General features: G+C 36.1%; 1 protein-coding gene across 2 annotated transcripts in view; it reads right to left on the bottom strand.

Annotated features, from left to right (window-relative positions):
• The window catches only part of LOC150086947 (thioredoxin reductase 1, cytoplasmic-like), a 147,305-nt gene that overhangs the window by 23,865 nt on the left and 107,313 nt on the right, over window positions 1-16,127 (bottom strand). For both annotated transcript variants that reach the window (XM_090372834.1, XM_090372835.1), the window contains 2 exons: window positions 10,446-10,599; window positions 5,025-5,132 (listed from right to left, as the gene is read on the bottom strand). In XM_090372834.1, coding sequence (XP_090228960.1) covers window positions 5,025-5,132; window positions 10,446-10,599 — 262 coding nt within the window. The remainder of the gene's footprint in view (window positions 1-5,024; window positions 5,133-10,445; window positions 10,600-16,127) is intronic.

The following is a 16,127-nucleotide window of genomic DNA, read 5'->3' as shown; positions in this document are numbered from 1 at the left end:
CGTGTTTCCATTCTCGAACTGTTTGAGGAAACAGGACCCAGTCAGAAGAGTGCAAAATTATGCCTGTATGAAGCTGCAGATGAAACCATTTTTAAGTGGGTGAAGTTGATTTGAGACCAAAACATGACTATATTAAAGGCCTTGTAGAGGCCTTGTAAAAGGCTATGGAGTATGCATCTTTTCTAGAACATAAAACATTCAAGCCAGTTCTAGTTAGCTAGACAAATTTAAAAAGTGCCATCACTTACTCGAAAAAGTTATTTCTGGTGAAAGTGGGGTTGTAATTGAAAAAGACTGTACCCATTGAAAAGAAACAGTTTTGAAAAAAATTATGGAGGACTACGAGCCCAAAGACACATTCAATGTTGATGAAATCTGTTTTTCAGGTCTGTTTTTTTTTTTAAATGTTTGCCAAACAAAACACTGACTTTTAAAGGTGATAAATGTGTAGGTGGTAAAAATAGTAAGGAGAGAATGGTTGGTGCAAATATGGCTGGTAATGAAAAATTGAAACTTTGGTAATAGGCAAAAGTAAAAAACCCAATGTTTCAAAGTAATAAAGTCGTTAGAGTTGGACTACAACTACAACAAAAAAGCTTGAATGACAAGTGAAATTTCTGAACAGTGGATTTTAAATTTCAATAGAAAAATGAGGAAAGAAAATAGAAAAATTGCTTTGATTGTCCACAAATGCCCACTTGGTAATTTCAAAACTTACAAGTGTGAAGCTTGTTTTCTTCCTTCTGAATATCTCATCTAAACTGCAGCCAATAGACCAAGGCATTATCAAGAATTTGAAAATGAACTACCAAAGAAGCAAACTGAAAAAAATTATACTAAGAATAGAAACAAACCAACCTACAGATTCTGTTATAGATTTGCAGATGTGCATATCAGAGTTGGCAAAAGTGTGGAGTCAAGATGTGATGGAAACAATGATTAAGAATTGTTTCACAAAAGCAGGTTTTGCTAAAACGATGACGTACTGTTTCTGCTGCATGCCTTTTCTACAGATACTTCTATGGGCACTGTTCTTCTGAATTGGCTTCTATAATTCCTGCTCTTTCTATCAAAACAGTCCAAACACGTGCCATCACCAGCCAACATCCATTTACTGTCCAACGTCAAACTCACAGAACCAACTTTTCATCTTCCTCGTTTATTCATTCAACTGCCATTTTCTGGAACAACCTTCCATCATATGTATTTGCTGAAAATTACAGTCTACAGAAGTTCAAATCTAATGTCAACAAATATCTTTTCTCATCTTCTCAACCTCCAACCCAAAGCATGGTACTAAGTACTATAGGTTCTAATACCTCTCGTGTTTGGAGTTTTCATAAAAAAAAAAAAAAAAAAAAAAAACATTGAGCAATCTTGGGAAGGACTCCAAGTGAGAGGTTTGATCAGTGGAGAAATTGTTCTTGAAGAATAGTAGTAGTAGTAGTGGCACTTGATGCAAGAAAGCAAGTGTAGGAGCTTATGCAGCATCAGCCAAAAAAAAAAAAAAAAAAAAATCACACCATACCCTCCAATTGCCTGTCCAGTTCCTCCTTAAATTTATTTAACCTATCAACTTCCACAACGACAGATGGAAGTTTGTTCCAGCAATTAACCACCCGCTGGCTAAAGGCAAATTTCCGCACATCTATTCTACATCTATCCTTTCTTAATTTGAACTTATGTCCCCGTAGGTTCGTATTTTGAACAAGTGGGAGGATCCTATCAGAATTCAGCGTGCTCAACCCATTCAAGGCCTTATAGACCTCAATCAGATCACCGCGCAGGTGCCTAGTCTCCAGCCACTGCAATTTGCAGAACTTAAGCCTCTCTTGGTAAGAGGATCCCTTCATTCCCCTCACAAATCGTGTTGCTCTTCTCTGTACACGCTCAAGCAAATCTACATCCTTCCTAAAATGAGGCCTCCAGACCTGTACGCAGTACTCAAGGCGTGGCCTGACCATTGCCTTATACAGAGGGACAATCACCTCCTTTTCCCTGCTAGCAAAATTCCTATATATCATTGACAAAACCCCATGACCTGCCCTAGCAGCCTGTCTACATTGCTCAGAAAACTTCATATCTGACTGCACAATTACTCCCAGGTCTTTTTCATTTTCTACCACCTTAAGTGTAGTACCACACAGTTGGTACGTTTCTCTGGGGTTACTTCTACCCATATGCAGTACTTTGCATTTGTCAAGGTTAAACTTCAGTTGCCACTTCTTAGCCCATCTGCCCAAATTATCTAGATCCTGTTGCAGTAGCACACTGCCATTACTGTCATTAACAACCCTGCCAACCTTCGTGTCATCTGCAAACTTCGACATTAAGCCTGATATACCTTCATCAATATCATTGATAAATATACAAAACAACAGTGGATCCAACACCGAACCCTGTGGGACTCCACTAATAACATTAGTCCACGAAGAGCAGCACCCATTGATTACCACCCTCTGTCTTCTCCCACTTAACCATCCTTTTATCCATTGTAGCAACTTACCCTTAATACCATTCTGCTCCAATTTGTACAGTAGTCTTCCATGCGCAACAGTGTCAAAAGCTTTCCTGAAATCCAAGTATATGATATCAAAATTATTTTTTGCATCCAGTTCCTTTGTGACCACATCATAATAACCAATCAAATTTGTCAGACAAGACTTTCCCTTAACAAACCCAATCTTTAGGAGATGATAACGATGTCATAGTAGCTCAATATCCGAGTGACTCCAACATTTTGGAGAATATTCAAAGAACTAATGACATTATCGATGAGCAGTTTGGATGAAAATGAGAGCAATGAAGGCAATGAGTGCAATATTAAACCTTCCAAACATGAAATGAAATGTTGGCAGAATTAGAAACTTTGCATCAGGGTCTTCAGTGTGAAGAAAATGTACCATAAAATATATTTGAGTGCTCAAACAAATACAGTAAAATCTAGTGTATAACAAAAAAGGAACAATTCTTAAAAGTATACTAATATATTGTGTGCAAATTAACAGGTGATATTAATAATTAATTTAGGAGGCAGGTCCATTATGCAACAAAACACCATTCAAGAACCCCAAAACAATTTTTCGACACTGAAAGGTCTTATCAACCACACCAAGAAAAGGAGAAACAAGACCCTACCCAAAAACCAAACTTAAAAATTGGAAGAGGATCAATAATTAAAGTAAAGAGGAAGAGAATGAATGTTTAATAGAAATTAAGCACTGCTACCAAGACACTGTTTATCATCAAGGAAAAATAACATACAGCTAATCAATTTTCCCACCACTGAGGAAAACCAAGTATAGATGGGATTACTGTACTTATTTAGGTTGTCCATAAAGTGGATAACCTGATTCCATAAAGATGTAGTAATTAGAATAATTGTGGTTGATAGTAGTAATTGTGAGTGACTGCAGTTTTATTAACTGTAATCATTCACAATTGTATACACTTAAATAGAAAGGGGTGCAAGAATATTTGCTGATGCTATCAAGGCAATGTTAAGCGGGATGGAAAACTAATAGTTGAGGGGGGGGGGAAATCAGACTAATAGATTAACAGTTGCTGCAGGCAGAGGTGGAAGTGATTTTTGTACTGCTGCTGCTGAAATGAGCAGCAGCCTGTAAAGCAAGTTGCTGGGGATTTCAGGAACTGCTGGGAGTCATCATGAAAAAGTAAATACATAGGCTGTGTTAGAGTAACTAAGAGTAAGAACAGGTGCATGTATACTTGCATGTACACCAATGGTAGGAGTATAGTAAATAAATTTGATGAATTTTAAGTGCTGGTCAAGACATCAAAGGTGGATATTGTTGGGATATCAGAGACGCGGTGTCACACAGATATAAGGAATGCAGAATTGGACTTTGCAGAGTACAATGTGCACAGAAAGCACAGACAGAACAGGAAGGGAGGAGGGGTTATGCCCTTAGTTAAAAAACACAAAATCTAAGGAAGTGCATCCAGTAGGCATAGATGGACAGTGCAATGTTGAGTCAGTTTGGTGTGACATAAGCATGGGAAAGCAAAAATGAAGGTAAGTGTTTATAACATGCCTAATGACTGATAAGTACAACAAACAACTATGCAGAGACACAGAGTGAGGCAGTAAATCAGAATGTCTTATAATGGGGCATTTTAATTTCCCAGATATTGACTGGAACTGTGGGTTGATCACCCACAGCACACTAGCAAACTTTTGTGATTTATTGGATGATTGTTTTCTAGAGCAGCATGTTCGAGAGGCAGCAGAGAGGGTAATACTCTTGGATCTGATTATCAGCAATGATTATTCATGCATTAAGAATTTACAGATAAAAGAACCACTAGGTGGCAGTGATCTCAGTGTACTGATATGGGATTTACTTAAAGATTTAACTACCATCAGGGTAAAGGGAAGAAGAGTTTTTGCTTTCGTAATAGTGACTACACTGGTCTCAGAGATTTTTTTAAATTCTATGAATTATGAATTTTAAATTAAATAAAATCATCAGTGGGACCAACTGATGATTTTACTAACAGCAAATTCTAAATGGGAAGCATTCAAGGATAATCTTAGAAGCTACTAGGCTTTTCATGCCAACTAAGAATACTGTTAAATTTAGGCCAAATGGATGTCAGATGAACTGATAAGACTCGTGGCAGAAAAGAAAAAATGCATGGGATGCATATAAATTATAAGCTAGTCTGTAATGAAGTCACACAGGAGGTTAGGTCAGTAAGTGACAATGTTCAATGTAATCCAGAATACAACTTCTGAACAATCCACTGAAAGAAGAGGAGAGAAGTGAATGAAGACACAAATCAATTCTATATTTTTATTGTGTGTGTGTGTGTGTGTGTGTGTGTGTGTGTGTGTGTGTGTGTGTGTGTGTGTGTGTGTGTGTGTGTGTGTCAAAGAATATGTACAAAGATAAAAAGTAATGAAAAGGCCCAACATTTACAGGTTAATTTTTCCAGCCATTATATGACAAGTTATAATACCAGTCTTAATATAAAATGAAATTACAGAGCCAAAAACTTACTTCAATATTTTCTTCCCCAAACTGTTCAATGGCTGCTTCTTCTGAATACCCTATACAACCATATTCTAATGGAGTAAAGACCACGGTGGGCACATTAATGTAGTCACACTGAAATAGATAAAAATTGTTTGATTAGCTGAGTACATAAAAGAAAGACTGTAATACTTGCAATAACATTTTAATAAGCTTTTCACATATGCAGCCCAGGCTTCCTGATATGACCATAACAGGTTAGCAAGTATAAAACAGTTTCAAGTTAAACATAATGTAACATCATTGGAAAATGCTTAGATGGTCCATGAGGTTGCCACAGACATTCTCTCAGATAGGCCAGACAAGCTGCACTTGCTACCTGGGAGTCTAAAACGCTGATGGAACTGATATTCGGGTGACACTCAAGTCAAGTGGACCCAATTTCAGCGAAGTCCGGACGGTCTGTGACAGCCAAATCCTTTGCTTGCACCTTCACGATGGTGGGACTGTTAGTAATCCTGGGTATAACCTCCATGTGCAAGTACAAGTACATGGTGGGTGATCACCCAGGTGTGAAACAACATAAGCAGGGGTCAAGGTGTGGCACTCACACCACATGGAGGAATGCCACCCCCTCTATGTTACCAGGCAGTACCAGGTGGTAGATGGCGCTCATCAACAGGTGCAATACCACCACTTTGCTTATTGGAGGCTTGAAGTGGTGGAACCCATGTTTAGTCTCTAGAGCTAAGTTCCGGTCAACCCTTCCCTATCTCTTCCATCATGCAGTATGATTGATGACTTGAGGTTATGATGAACATCGTGGCGAGATCCAATATTCCTTACATTTCGAGGGTACAGCTCTAAAACGGTGTTAACCTATTGGTAACTCTCTAGGAGACTTCCAGATCAGCTAGGTTATAATCTTGCTACCTCTACTCTGCCAGATAGTGACTGGAGGGAGTCCGAGTAGTGTGTATGGGGGGAGCATTGTCGAGGCCACATTATGTCAAGGATCTGGGTATATTCTTACCATGTGTACGCCATATCCAAAAATTTCATTACTTCATACAGCATGTCCCACTCACTTTTTCTTACTATTGAATACACCACGAATTGTCAAACTAATACAGCAAGCTTATCTGCAAAAAGATCTAAACCTCCCAAGCACTTCCTAATTCATTTCACAAATATCCGTGGTCTCAGTTCGAATCTTAACGATGTCCATTTCCACTTGCAGTCTGCCAAACCCTATGTACTTTTTCTGACAGAATCTCAGTTACTGGTTGATTCCACTACTGCTCATTTCAGATGCCCAAATTATTCGCTGAATGATTCCTTTCGCCTCAAAGGTGGTACTTGTGCATATGTCCATTCTGATATTCCTTGTCAGAGACTTGGCAATTTGGAAACTCCTCTCTTTGATCTTTTCTGGCTTGAAATCTCTCTACCTCATTGTGTCAAATTCATCTGTTGTCTCTACAGTTCTCCCAACTCCACTAATCACTTGGAGCTTTCTGACTTCCTCTCTTTGCAACTCGACTTTCTCCAGTCCAATTTTCCTAACAGTGAGGTAATTTTCCTTGGTGATTTTAATGTTCACAACTCCAGCTGGCTTCCATTTTCTAGTCACACCGACCCAGCTGGTCGAGATGCTGAAGCTTTTGCAATTACTAATAACCTTGCACAGATTGTTCATTTACCTACAAGAATACAGGACAATCCTAATCATACAGCCAACACGCTTGATCTTTTTCTCACAAACAACCCTTTTAAGTACACGGTCGAAGTGAGAGGTCCTTTAGGCACTTCAGATCACAACTTGGTTATTGTCTCTTCTCCAATGGAGCCTTTATCTCATGGCTATTCCCAACCTCGTGTTGTTTGGCATTACAAGAATGCAAAATGGGATGACCTGCAAGATTTCTTTTCTTCTTTTCTTTTCCTTGGTCGGATTACTGTTTCAAAACTTCTGATGTCAATGTTTGCTCAGATCGTGTCAGTGAAATTATTCCTGCAGGAATGGAATCCTTTATCCCACACTCCAATTTAAAATTCTGTCCATTATCTAAACCTTGGTTTTCCAATAAATGTGCTAAGGCTGTTCAAGAGAAGAATGTTGCATATCGTAATTGGCTTGTTTCTAATTCTTCAGTTTCATTTTCTACCTACACCAAAGCTCGTAACAATTGTAAAGCAGTTATTAATCAGTCCAAACTAGAGTTTGAACATGCTAAAAGTAGAAAACTTGCTTCTTGCCCTAATGGTAGCCGAACATTCTGGTGTCTTGCCAAAGCTATTGGCCACAAATTGCCCATCTCTGCTCCCACCTCTGTCCAAACCAGATAGTTTTGTTGTCACTTCAGCCAAGGATAAAGCTGACCTGCTAGCATCCCATTTCTCTTCCAACTCATGTATTAATAATCTTGGTAAAACACCTCCCACCATTCCTAATTCGCTCCATTCAATGCCTCCTGTGGTCTTCCGTCAAAAGGATGTCAGAAGGATTTTGATGAATCTTGATGCTAAGAAAGCTCCAGGTCCCGATGGTATTTCTCCACTTGTTCCCAAACCATGTGCTCCTGAACTTACTCCTATTCTTTGCCATCTTTTTTCACTTTCTTATTCCAAAGGTGTTTTTCCTTCTGCTTGGAAATTTGCTCATATCCAGCCAGTTCCTAAAAAGGGTGACAAATCCCTCCCATCCAATTATCATCCCATTGCAATTACTTCTACTCTTTCTAAAGTAATGGAGAAATCAATTAACTGCCAAATCTTAAGCTACCTAGAAACCTTCCATCTTATCAACGATTGCCAGTATGGATTCCGTCAATGTTGATCCACTGGTGATGTTCTGGCTTATGTTACCTATTTATGGACTAATTCAATGGAAAGAGTCGGTGAAACACAAGTAGTTGCTCTTGACATCTCAAAGGCTTTCGATCGTGTTTGGCATAAAGGTCTTCTAAACAAGCTTCCATCTTATGGTTTGCCAACTGTTTTTAGTAATTGGTTATCCAGTTTTCTCTCTGATCGCTCACTGAGGGTGATGGTAGATAGCTCTCTTTCTTCTAACTTCTACACTAATGCCGGTGTCCCCCAAGGTTCAGTTCTTTCCCCCCACTCTTTTCCTCTTGTATATTAATGACCTTCTTCCATTGACTGGAAATCCTATCCATAGTTTTCCCGATGATAGTACATAGCATTCCACTTTCCATTTTGAGAAACCTTGCCCTGTTCAATCAGCTTCAACTTCTCAAAAATCTGCTACCAATTCCTTAAATGCCGATCTTCAGGTAATTCTCCAGTGGGACAAAGACAGCTTAGTTGATTTCAACCCTTCTAAAACTCAGTCTTGTCTTATATCTCGCAAAAAGGATTCTTCTGCTCCTATGCTTATCTTTAGTGACACTCCGATTTCTAGGCAAAATGATATATCTTTTTTGGAGATTACCCTGACTTCTAATCTCTCTTGGCACAAGCACATTACAAATATTGCTTCCTCTGTATCTACAAAACTTGGTTTTCTCTTTCGCTCTCGGTGTTACTTTTCTTCCAAACAGCTGCTCACTCTGTATAAATCGCAAATTCGCCCTGCCATGGAATATTGTTCCCACATCTGGGGTGGTGCCCCCAAAACTTCTCTCAGGCTTCTTGATTCCATTCAGAGGAGGGCAGTTAGGTTAATTAATGATTCATCTCTAACAGTCTCTCCACTCACTCTCTCATAGACGTACTGTTTCTGCTGCATGCCTCTTCTAGTGATACTTCCATTGGCACTGTTCTTCTGAATTGGCTTCTATAATTCCCGCTCTCTCTTTCAAAACAGTCCGAACACGTGCCGCCACCAGCCAACATCCAACTTTTCATCTTTCTCGTTTATACATTCAACTGCCGTTTTCTGGAACCACCTTCCTTCATATGTATTTCCTGAAAATTACAGTCTACAGAAGTTCAAGTCCAAGGTCAACAAATATCTTCTTTCGTCTTCTCAACCTCCAACCCAAGCACGGTACTAAGTACTATAGGTTCTAATACCTCTCGTGTTTGGGGTTTACATAAAAAAAAAAGATTAGTGATAAATAAACTCACTAGTGCAAAATACTGGCTGGGTACAGTATTCCTCTTACTTCCTGATTTTCATACTCTCAAACTGAACAAATTCATCTTTTCATGCCATGTCCCATCTAAAATCATGCTTCTGGTCTGAAGCAAATTACAAGAAATAGCCAATTAAATTAATTTATTTTCACCTAGCATCTGCTTTTGTCAATGTTCCCACTTTAATATATAGATCATTTTTCATTTATTCTATTCAACTGGTAGTGATTTACTTTGCCTCATTAAAGCATCTCTTCCCATTTATTTAAAACCATAATGATGTTTTACAGAGGCTTACTAGTTGGTATACACAAAGGCAGTGAACCATTTCCATCGCCCAATCCAGAGATATCAATAGAAACATTTTCTTGAATGGTGCTTTCTGTTGGTAAAATATGTTCTTTCATATGGCCTAAAAGTCAGCTAAGCCATATTCATGTTGTAGGCATGAAATGAGAAATAAAGAAATTAAAAAAATAATAATAAAAAAAAAATGAAACTAATAAACTGATGCAACGGCCAGGTAAGGAAAAAGCTTGGGAGCATCTAATATATGTTTAATTTATCAATTAAATAGATATTCAAAACAAAATGAATGAATCTGAATGAATTAAAATTAAGCCATCCCAATTTGCAATCCATCTTCTGTTGTAAAACAATAAATAACAATGCTCATAAAACAAATTAGCCTTGATTAAGATGCATCTTTCCAATATTTTTTTAAAGAGCAAATAATTAAGAGAATTAACCCAAAATACTTTACAAAAACTAGTATACAAAGCAGAAATCACAGTAAATATTGAGATGGGACTAGTGACAAACACTAAAACTAAGGTTTCATGGTAACGATATACTCTATAATAAATATAAGCAATATAACTTAATGGCGGCTTTTAAGTACAAACCAATAAATTCAGCAGGTCTTTTAAAAATAAAATGCAGCATGTTTTGAAAGAGATATTATAAACTTCACTGAAATCCAAAAGAGAATTAAACTTCATATAAAACTATAAAAGACATGTAATTTTTAGAGATCGGGAAAAATCAGAAAACTTGGAAAATATGGAATGGTAATAGGCAGACCAAGAGAAAGGCATACTTTGACTGTGTTCAACAAGCAAGCAAAGGAAAGAGGACTTACTCTGGATAAGGGTAAAGATCTAACAGAAGACAGCATGGCACTTAAGCTGGTAGCCCAAAAGGACTGATCTGTACCAACACCGTAACCTCTATACCAACCAGATGCAACAGATTCAGTTATGACATTTTTAAATGACATGCTTATTTTATTAGAGATAGCATCTATGATACTCAACAGCTTACTCAAGATAAAAGATGATTACCTACCTGAATATTACTGTTCCCATATAGTCTCCTGGCAAGTAACTGCCCTGCTTCAATAGCGACTGGAGTAAGCTCAGGTGCTCCATCTACAATGTCACCTACTGCATAGACATAAGGTATGTTGGTCTGTTCATACTTTACTGGAATTCTACCATTCCTAAAAGAGCAAGCAAGACAATATAATTTTGTACAAAACATTTGTATTTTAAAAATAAATTCTCACGAAAACAGAATTTATTTACTACTATTCAAATTTAAAATTTTTACTTGACATTTGAGACACCATACAAATCACTGTGTATGGTGCAGAAATTTGAATAGCAGTTATGTGTATAGTATATAACTATACATATAACTGTATAGTTATGATATACAGTTTTACAAGCTGCATTACATATTAATATTAGAAAAGAGCAATCAAATTGATTTGTTTTATTGGTATATAAATTTGTCAGTAAAATTTAGTTTGCTTGTTTAATGTTAATAATATGAAATAACTTAAATTGTATATTGTGATCTGGAAGCTAATTCAAAATTAATGTTTAACTGATGTTTAATAATTTTTTCCTTCAATAATTGTCATAAAAGCAAATTGTTTATCATACTATAACATTTGTGATATTTCTAAACCTTAATTTAATTAAAAACTGATATTTATTATTTTTTAACTTAATTCTGTGATGTACTTAAACCTTTTTAGGATTCTGATTTTATTTAATGACTACAAAACAAGATAAATTACATTAACTTATAGTCCTGTCTGAGGACAGGATTCAGGAAGAATCTAGAAACACTGCCAGAGTTTTTCACTCTTGGAGACTTTATTTCTGAAGAATGACCTAATCACACAGTACAAATCTTAAATTTTCTTTTGAATTGACATCTGTACTGCTCCCATATTTGTGGTAGTATCCAGTAGAAACTCTCTGAACCCTATGGACTCCATTCAAGTTAATCAATGACTCATCTTTTATAAAGTCTTTCCACACTGTCTCACAAACATTTTTTCTACTGTGAGCCTTTCTAAAGATAATTCAATGGGCACAGTTCTTTTGAATTGACATCTGTAATTTCAACACTTTTCCAGATGAGTTCAAACAAATGCAACATGCAGTCAACATTCATTCACTGTTCAACTACAAACTTACAGAGCCAACTTTTTCTCTTCCTCACTTATCCCTTTCTATTTACAAGAATTTTGCTAGTAAAGAAAAGGAGGTGATTATCCCTTTGGTCAGGCTGCACCTTTAGTACTGCACACAGGCCTGGAGGCCTCATTTTATGTAAGAGTACAAAAAAGGGCAATGAGATTGGCAAGGAGGAATAAAGGGTTGCTCTTACCAAGAAATGCTTAAGTTCTGCAAATTGCAGCATCTGGAGACTAGGCACCTGCAAAGTGATCTGATAGATAAGTATAAGGCCTTGAATGGATTGAGCAGGCTCAATGCTGATGGGATTCTTCCTCTTGCTCAGATTATGAACCTGAGGGGCATAAAATCAAATTGAGGAAAGACAGTTGTAGAATAGATGTGCGGAAATTTGCCTTTAGCCAGCGGGTAGTTGATTGCTGGAACAAACTTCCATCTGTTGTTGTGGAAGTTGATAGCTTAAATAAATTCAAGGAAGAACTGGACAAACTTTTAGAGGGAATGGATGTGTGAATTTTTTTTTTTTTTTTTTTGGCTGATGCTACATAAACTCATACATTTGCTTTCTTGCATCACATGCCTCTACTACTACTACCACTATTGCTATTTTCTGGAAGAGCCTTCCTTCACATGTATTACACAATCTACAGAAATCCAAGTCTAATGTCAATAAGTATTGTCTGTCTTCTCAACCTTGAACCCATATGTGGTCTTAGTACTATAGGCTCTAATACTTTTTGTTTTTGGGTTTTCAGTCATATATATACATATACACTCATTTTTTTGGTAGTTGTTGGCGCATCGGCTTCTGTGGCCATATTGCACCTCCCAAGGTTTTTGCAGTACTTTGATCCAAGCCCGAGGCGGGAATCGAACCCGCGACCTTTGGGTTGCCGGGTAGGTACTTTACCCACTCGGCTAGCCCGGTCGGCTATACACTCATGCATAAAAGTTTGGAATCACAGCATATGACAACAGTTTGATAATTTTTTTTTTAAATTAGATTTGATAATGTAAGGTTTAATATAAGAAAATAAAATACTACAAAGAATATTAAGATTTTTAAAGCACTGAAAAATTTACAGCAAAAAAAAAAAAAAAGAAAAAAAAACATATTGAAATGATTAATATTAACCAACTATACTGATTTTTCATCAAAATATCTTCCACAAGATTTTATCACTACCTTAAACAGATGTGGAATTCTGGTGATTAATTTTATAATAGTGTCTTGACTAACATTATTCCAAGCGATCTACAAAGTTTCCCATAATTTTATGAAGGTGGGCAGACTTCAAGGACTTAGTCTACATGATCCTATAAAAGCTCTATTGAGTTTAAGTTAGGTGACTGGGGTGATCACACCATAATTTGCAAAACCCTCTCCTATTGTTTAGTTGCTAGAAAGTCCCTGCACAGCACTGAGCTGTGCTTCGGGTCATTGTCTTGTTATAATATGAAATTTCTTCCATAGAGTTGAAGTCCAGAGGATATTGCATTATGTTCAAGAATGTTTTTATAGCCTTTTCTTAATATTCCTTCAATTCTGACATCACCCACTTCAGAATAAAACAAAAGCAATCTCAAATCGTGATAGAACCTCCACTCTTCAAATGTACAAATGTTAATGGCATTTAGCCCTAGCCACCATTTCTTTCGATTTTCTGGTTTTAACAAGGATTTTTGAACCATTACATGACCATGAAGTCCTGCTTGTTTAAGATGAAGTTTTACAGTGGATTTAGATAAGGGAGTTACTCTGTTCCTATTTAGACTCAGCTTGGATTAAAAGTGTAGTAAGTTGTCGATTGTGTTTAGAAATCAATGTTATGGTGTTGTCTTGTGCTTCTGTTGTTACATGAAGTGATCATGGTTTGTCCTTTAAATTGACAGTCATGGTAGTTAGTACTCCTTTAAAAAAAAAAAATTGTTTTTTGCCAATACTTCTCATGAAATAACTTTCTTTATACAGAGTTATAAAGCACTTTTTTTTAACACTCAATTTCTAATTTCTTGCCATGTTTATCACAAAACTTGCACAAACACTCTGAACGACAGATGTTCAATTTTATAAGTTACAGCTCTAACTTCTCTATTCATATTATTGCAAAAACACTCTAGCAAATCATCTAAAATCTTCCATAATATTGAAACAATACTCCCACTTTCTAGAATATTCTAGAATCATCTACACCTTTGGGTATTCGCAAATATTTTAGAAATTTAAATATTAGTTTTTGATTTTATAGAAAATATTTTAATAAAAATTGGTATATAAGGTGGTCCTATTTCAATAAATTAAGAAAAAGGAAATGCGATTCCAAACTTTTAGGCAAGAGCATATACACAAAGTCAAATTTAGTGTTGTATTTTTGAAATATAAAATAGTCGATTCTGGTTAATTGGGACACATCGGGACTAGTGCATTTTAACCTGGGGAATTAGAAGCAGATCTAAAATCAGAATAAGCGAGAGATATATCCATTTCAATGGCAAAACCAGAGCCAATCCCAAATAAGGTATTTTCATCATTAAGATGACAATAACACTGAATCTAAAAATTTTATCAGGTGCACTGCTAACAATTAGACGTACTTCACCTGAAATGAAAGAAATTTTACTACTTCAGGCTTATTTGTAACTAAGCAAAGATTCAGGCTTTCCGACCCAGCAATTAATGCACTGGGTTTTTTAAAATTTCATTTTAACAATAATTGTAAATGTTAAAATGAAATTTTTAAAAACCCAGTAACAATAATTGTAAATGTTAAATGCCAATATTAGTTTTCCTTATTATTTGTTTTGTTTCACTATTAATGTTTACTTAGATTTCTTTTATACTAATCTCAAACTTGGTGTTTTCAAATAAATGTATAGAATAATGTTGGCCATCTGTACACTGTACCAATATAATAAAATTCTGTTTGCATTCAAACTATGAGTCGTAGTTTTTAATATCTAATTTTCATTAAATTTTAGTTTTTAACTTATACACCACAGTGTACAGTTCATTATTATAGTATTTTATGGCTAGTATGAATCAGAGCTGTAATACTCAATATGTTCTACGTTGATAATAATATTAGTAAATTAATAAGAGGAGTTTACCTCAATATAGTACGTGGAACACTTCCGTATGATACCCTCCAGAAATTAAAACGGAAAAACGAAAAAATCGACAACTTACCGATACATTAAAGTAAAATATAAATAATTAAAGTAAAATATAAATAATTAAATAATCAATTTAACACAATTCAAAATCAATTCAAAACAATTAAAATTCAAATTAACGCAATTAAAAGAATCTAACGAAAATATTCAAAACGATTTTCCTTCCTGAAGCTGACAATGCTTTTCGACCGACTGTCGTGATCACAGGAATGAAAATTACCGAATCAGGCTAAACCTGCAACTTAAATAGTGATTATGTGTCTTCGCACATGCACGTAAAGGTCCACGCATCGGAGATCAAATATGGCCGCCGAACATTAACAGAATTCTCGTGTAATTTAATTTCAACGGTTTCTGCAATTAATAGTCGCGTATAATTACGTTGAACGTTAAGTATTTTGGCCTCGTTAAATAAAAAAGTATGTTTTTCGTTAATGGCATGAAAGGCTAATTCTGACGCTGCTGAACGAGAAGCACGAACTGAGGCTTCGTGTTGATTTACACGGATATTAAGAGAAAACCGCGTCGAACCCTGATAAGACGAGTCGCAATCACCGCAAGAAATGTTGTATACTAGATCATTAATTTGTGTTGCGAACGCCGAAAGAACCGAGCGATTGTTCAGTATAGTGTGTAACTTCCGAATAGTAATATCAAAAAATACTTTATTTCTGTCCCATATGTTGAACAGTGGCACAAACAGCTTAACAGATTCTTTAAAGATACCGAATTTAAAATTATAGCTAGGCCTATACGGAAGTTACACACTATACTGAACAATCGCTCGGTTCTTTCGGCGTTCGCAACACAAATTAACGATCTAGTATACAACATTTCTTGCGGTGATTGCGACTCGTCTTATCAGGGTTCGACGCGGTTTTCTCTTAATATCCGTGTAAATCAACACGAAGCCTCAGTTCGTGCTTCTCGTTCAGCAGCGTCAGAATTAGCCTTTCATGCCATTAACGAAAAACATACTTTTTTATTTAACGAGGCCAAAATACTTAACATTCAACGTAATTATACGCGACTATTAATTGCAGAAACCGTTGAAATTAAATTACACGAGAATTCTGTTAATGTTCGGCGGCCATATTTGATCTCCGATGCGTGGACCTTTACGCGCATGCGCGAAGACACATAATCACTATTTAAGTTGCAGGTTTAGCCTGATTCGGTAATTTTCATTCCTGTGATCACGACAGTCGGTCGAAAAGCATTGTCAGCTTCAGGAAGGAAAATCGTTTTGAATATTTTCGTTAGATTCTTTTAATTGCGTTAATTTGAATTTTAATTGTTTTGAATTGATTTTGAATTGTGTTAAATTGATTATTTAATTATTTATATTTTACTTTAATTATTT

Source organism: Mastigoproctus giganteus, chromosome 4, assembly GCF_048544385.1.
Source record: "Mastigoproctus giganteus isolate SK-2022 chromosome 4, ASM4854438v1, whole genome shotgun sequence".
Lineage (NCBI taxonomy): Eukaryota > Metazoa > Arthropoda > Arachnida > Uropygi > Thelyphonidae > Mastigoproctus > Mastigoproctus giganteus.
The sequence above is the reverse complement of the archived record's forward strand: the minus strand, read 5'-3'. Positions and strand labels throughout refer to the sequence as shown.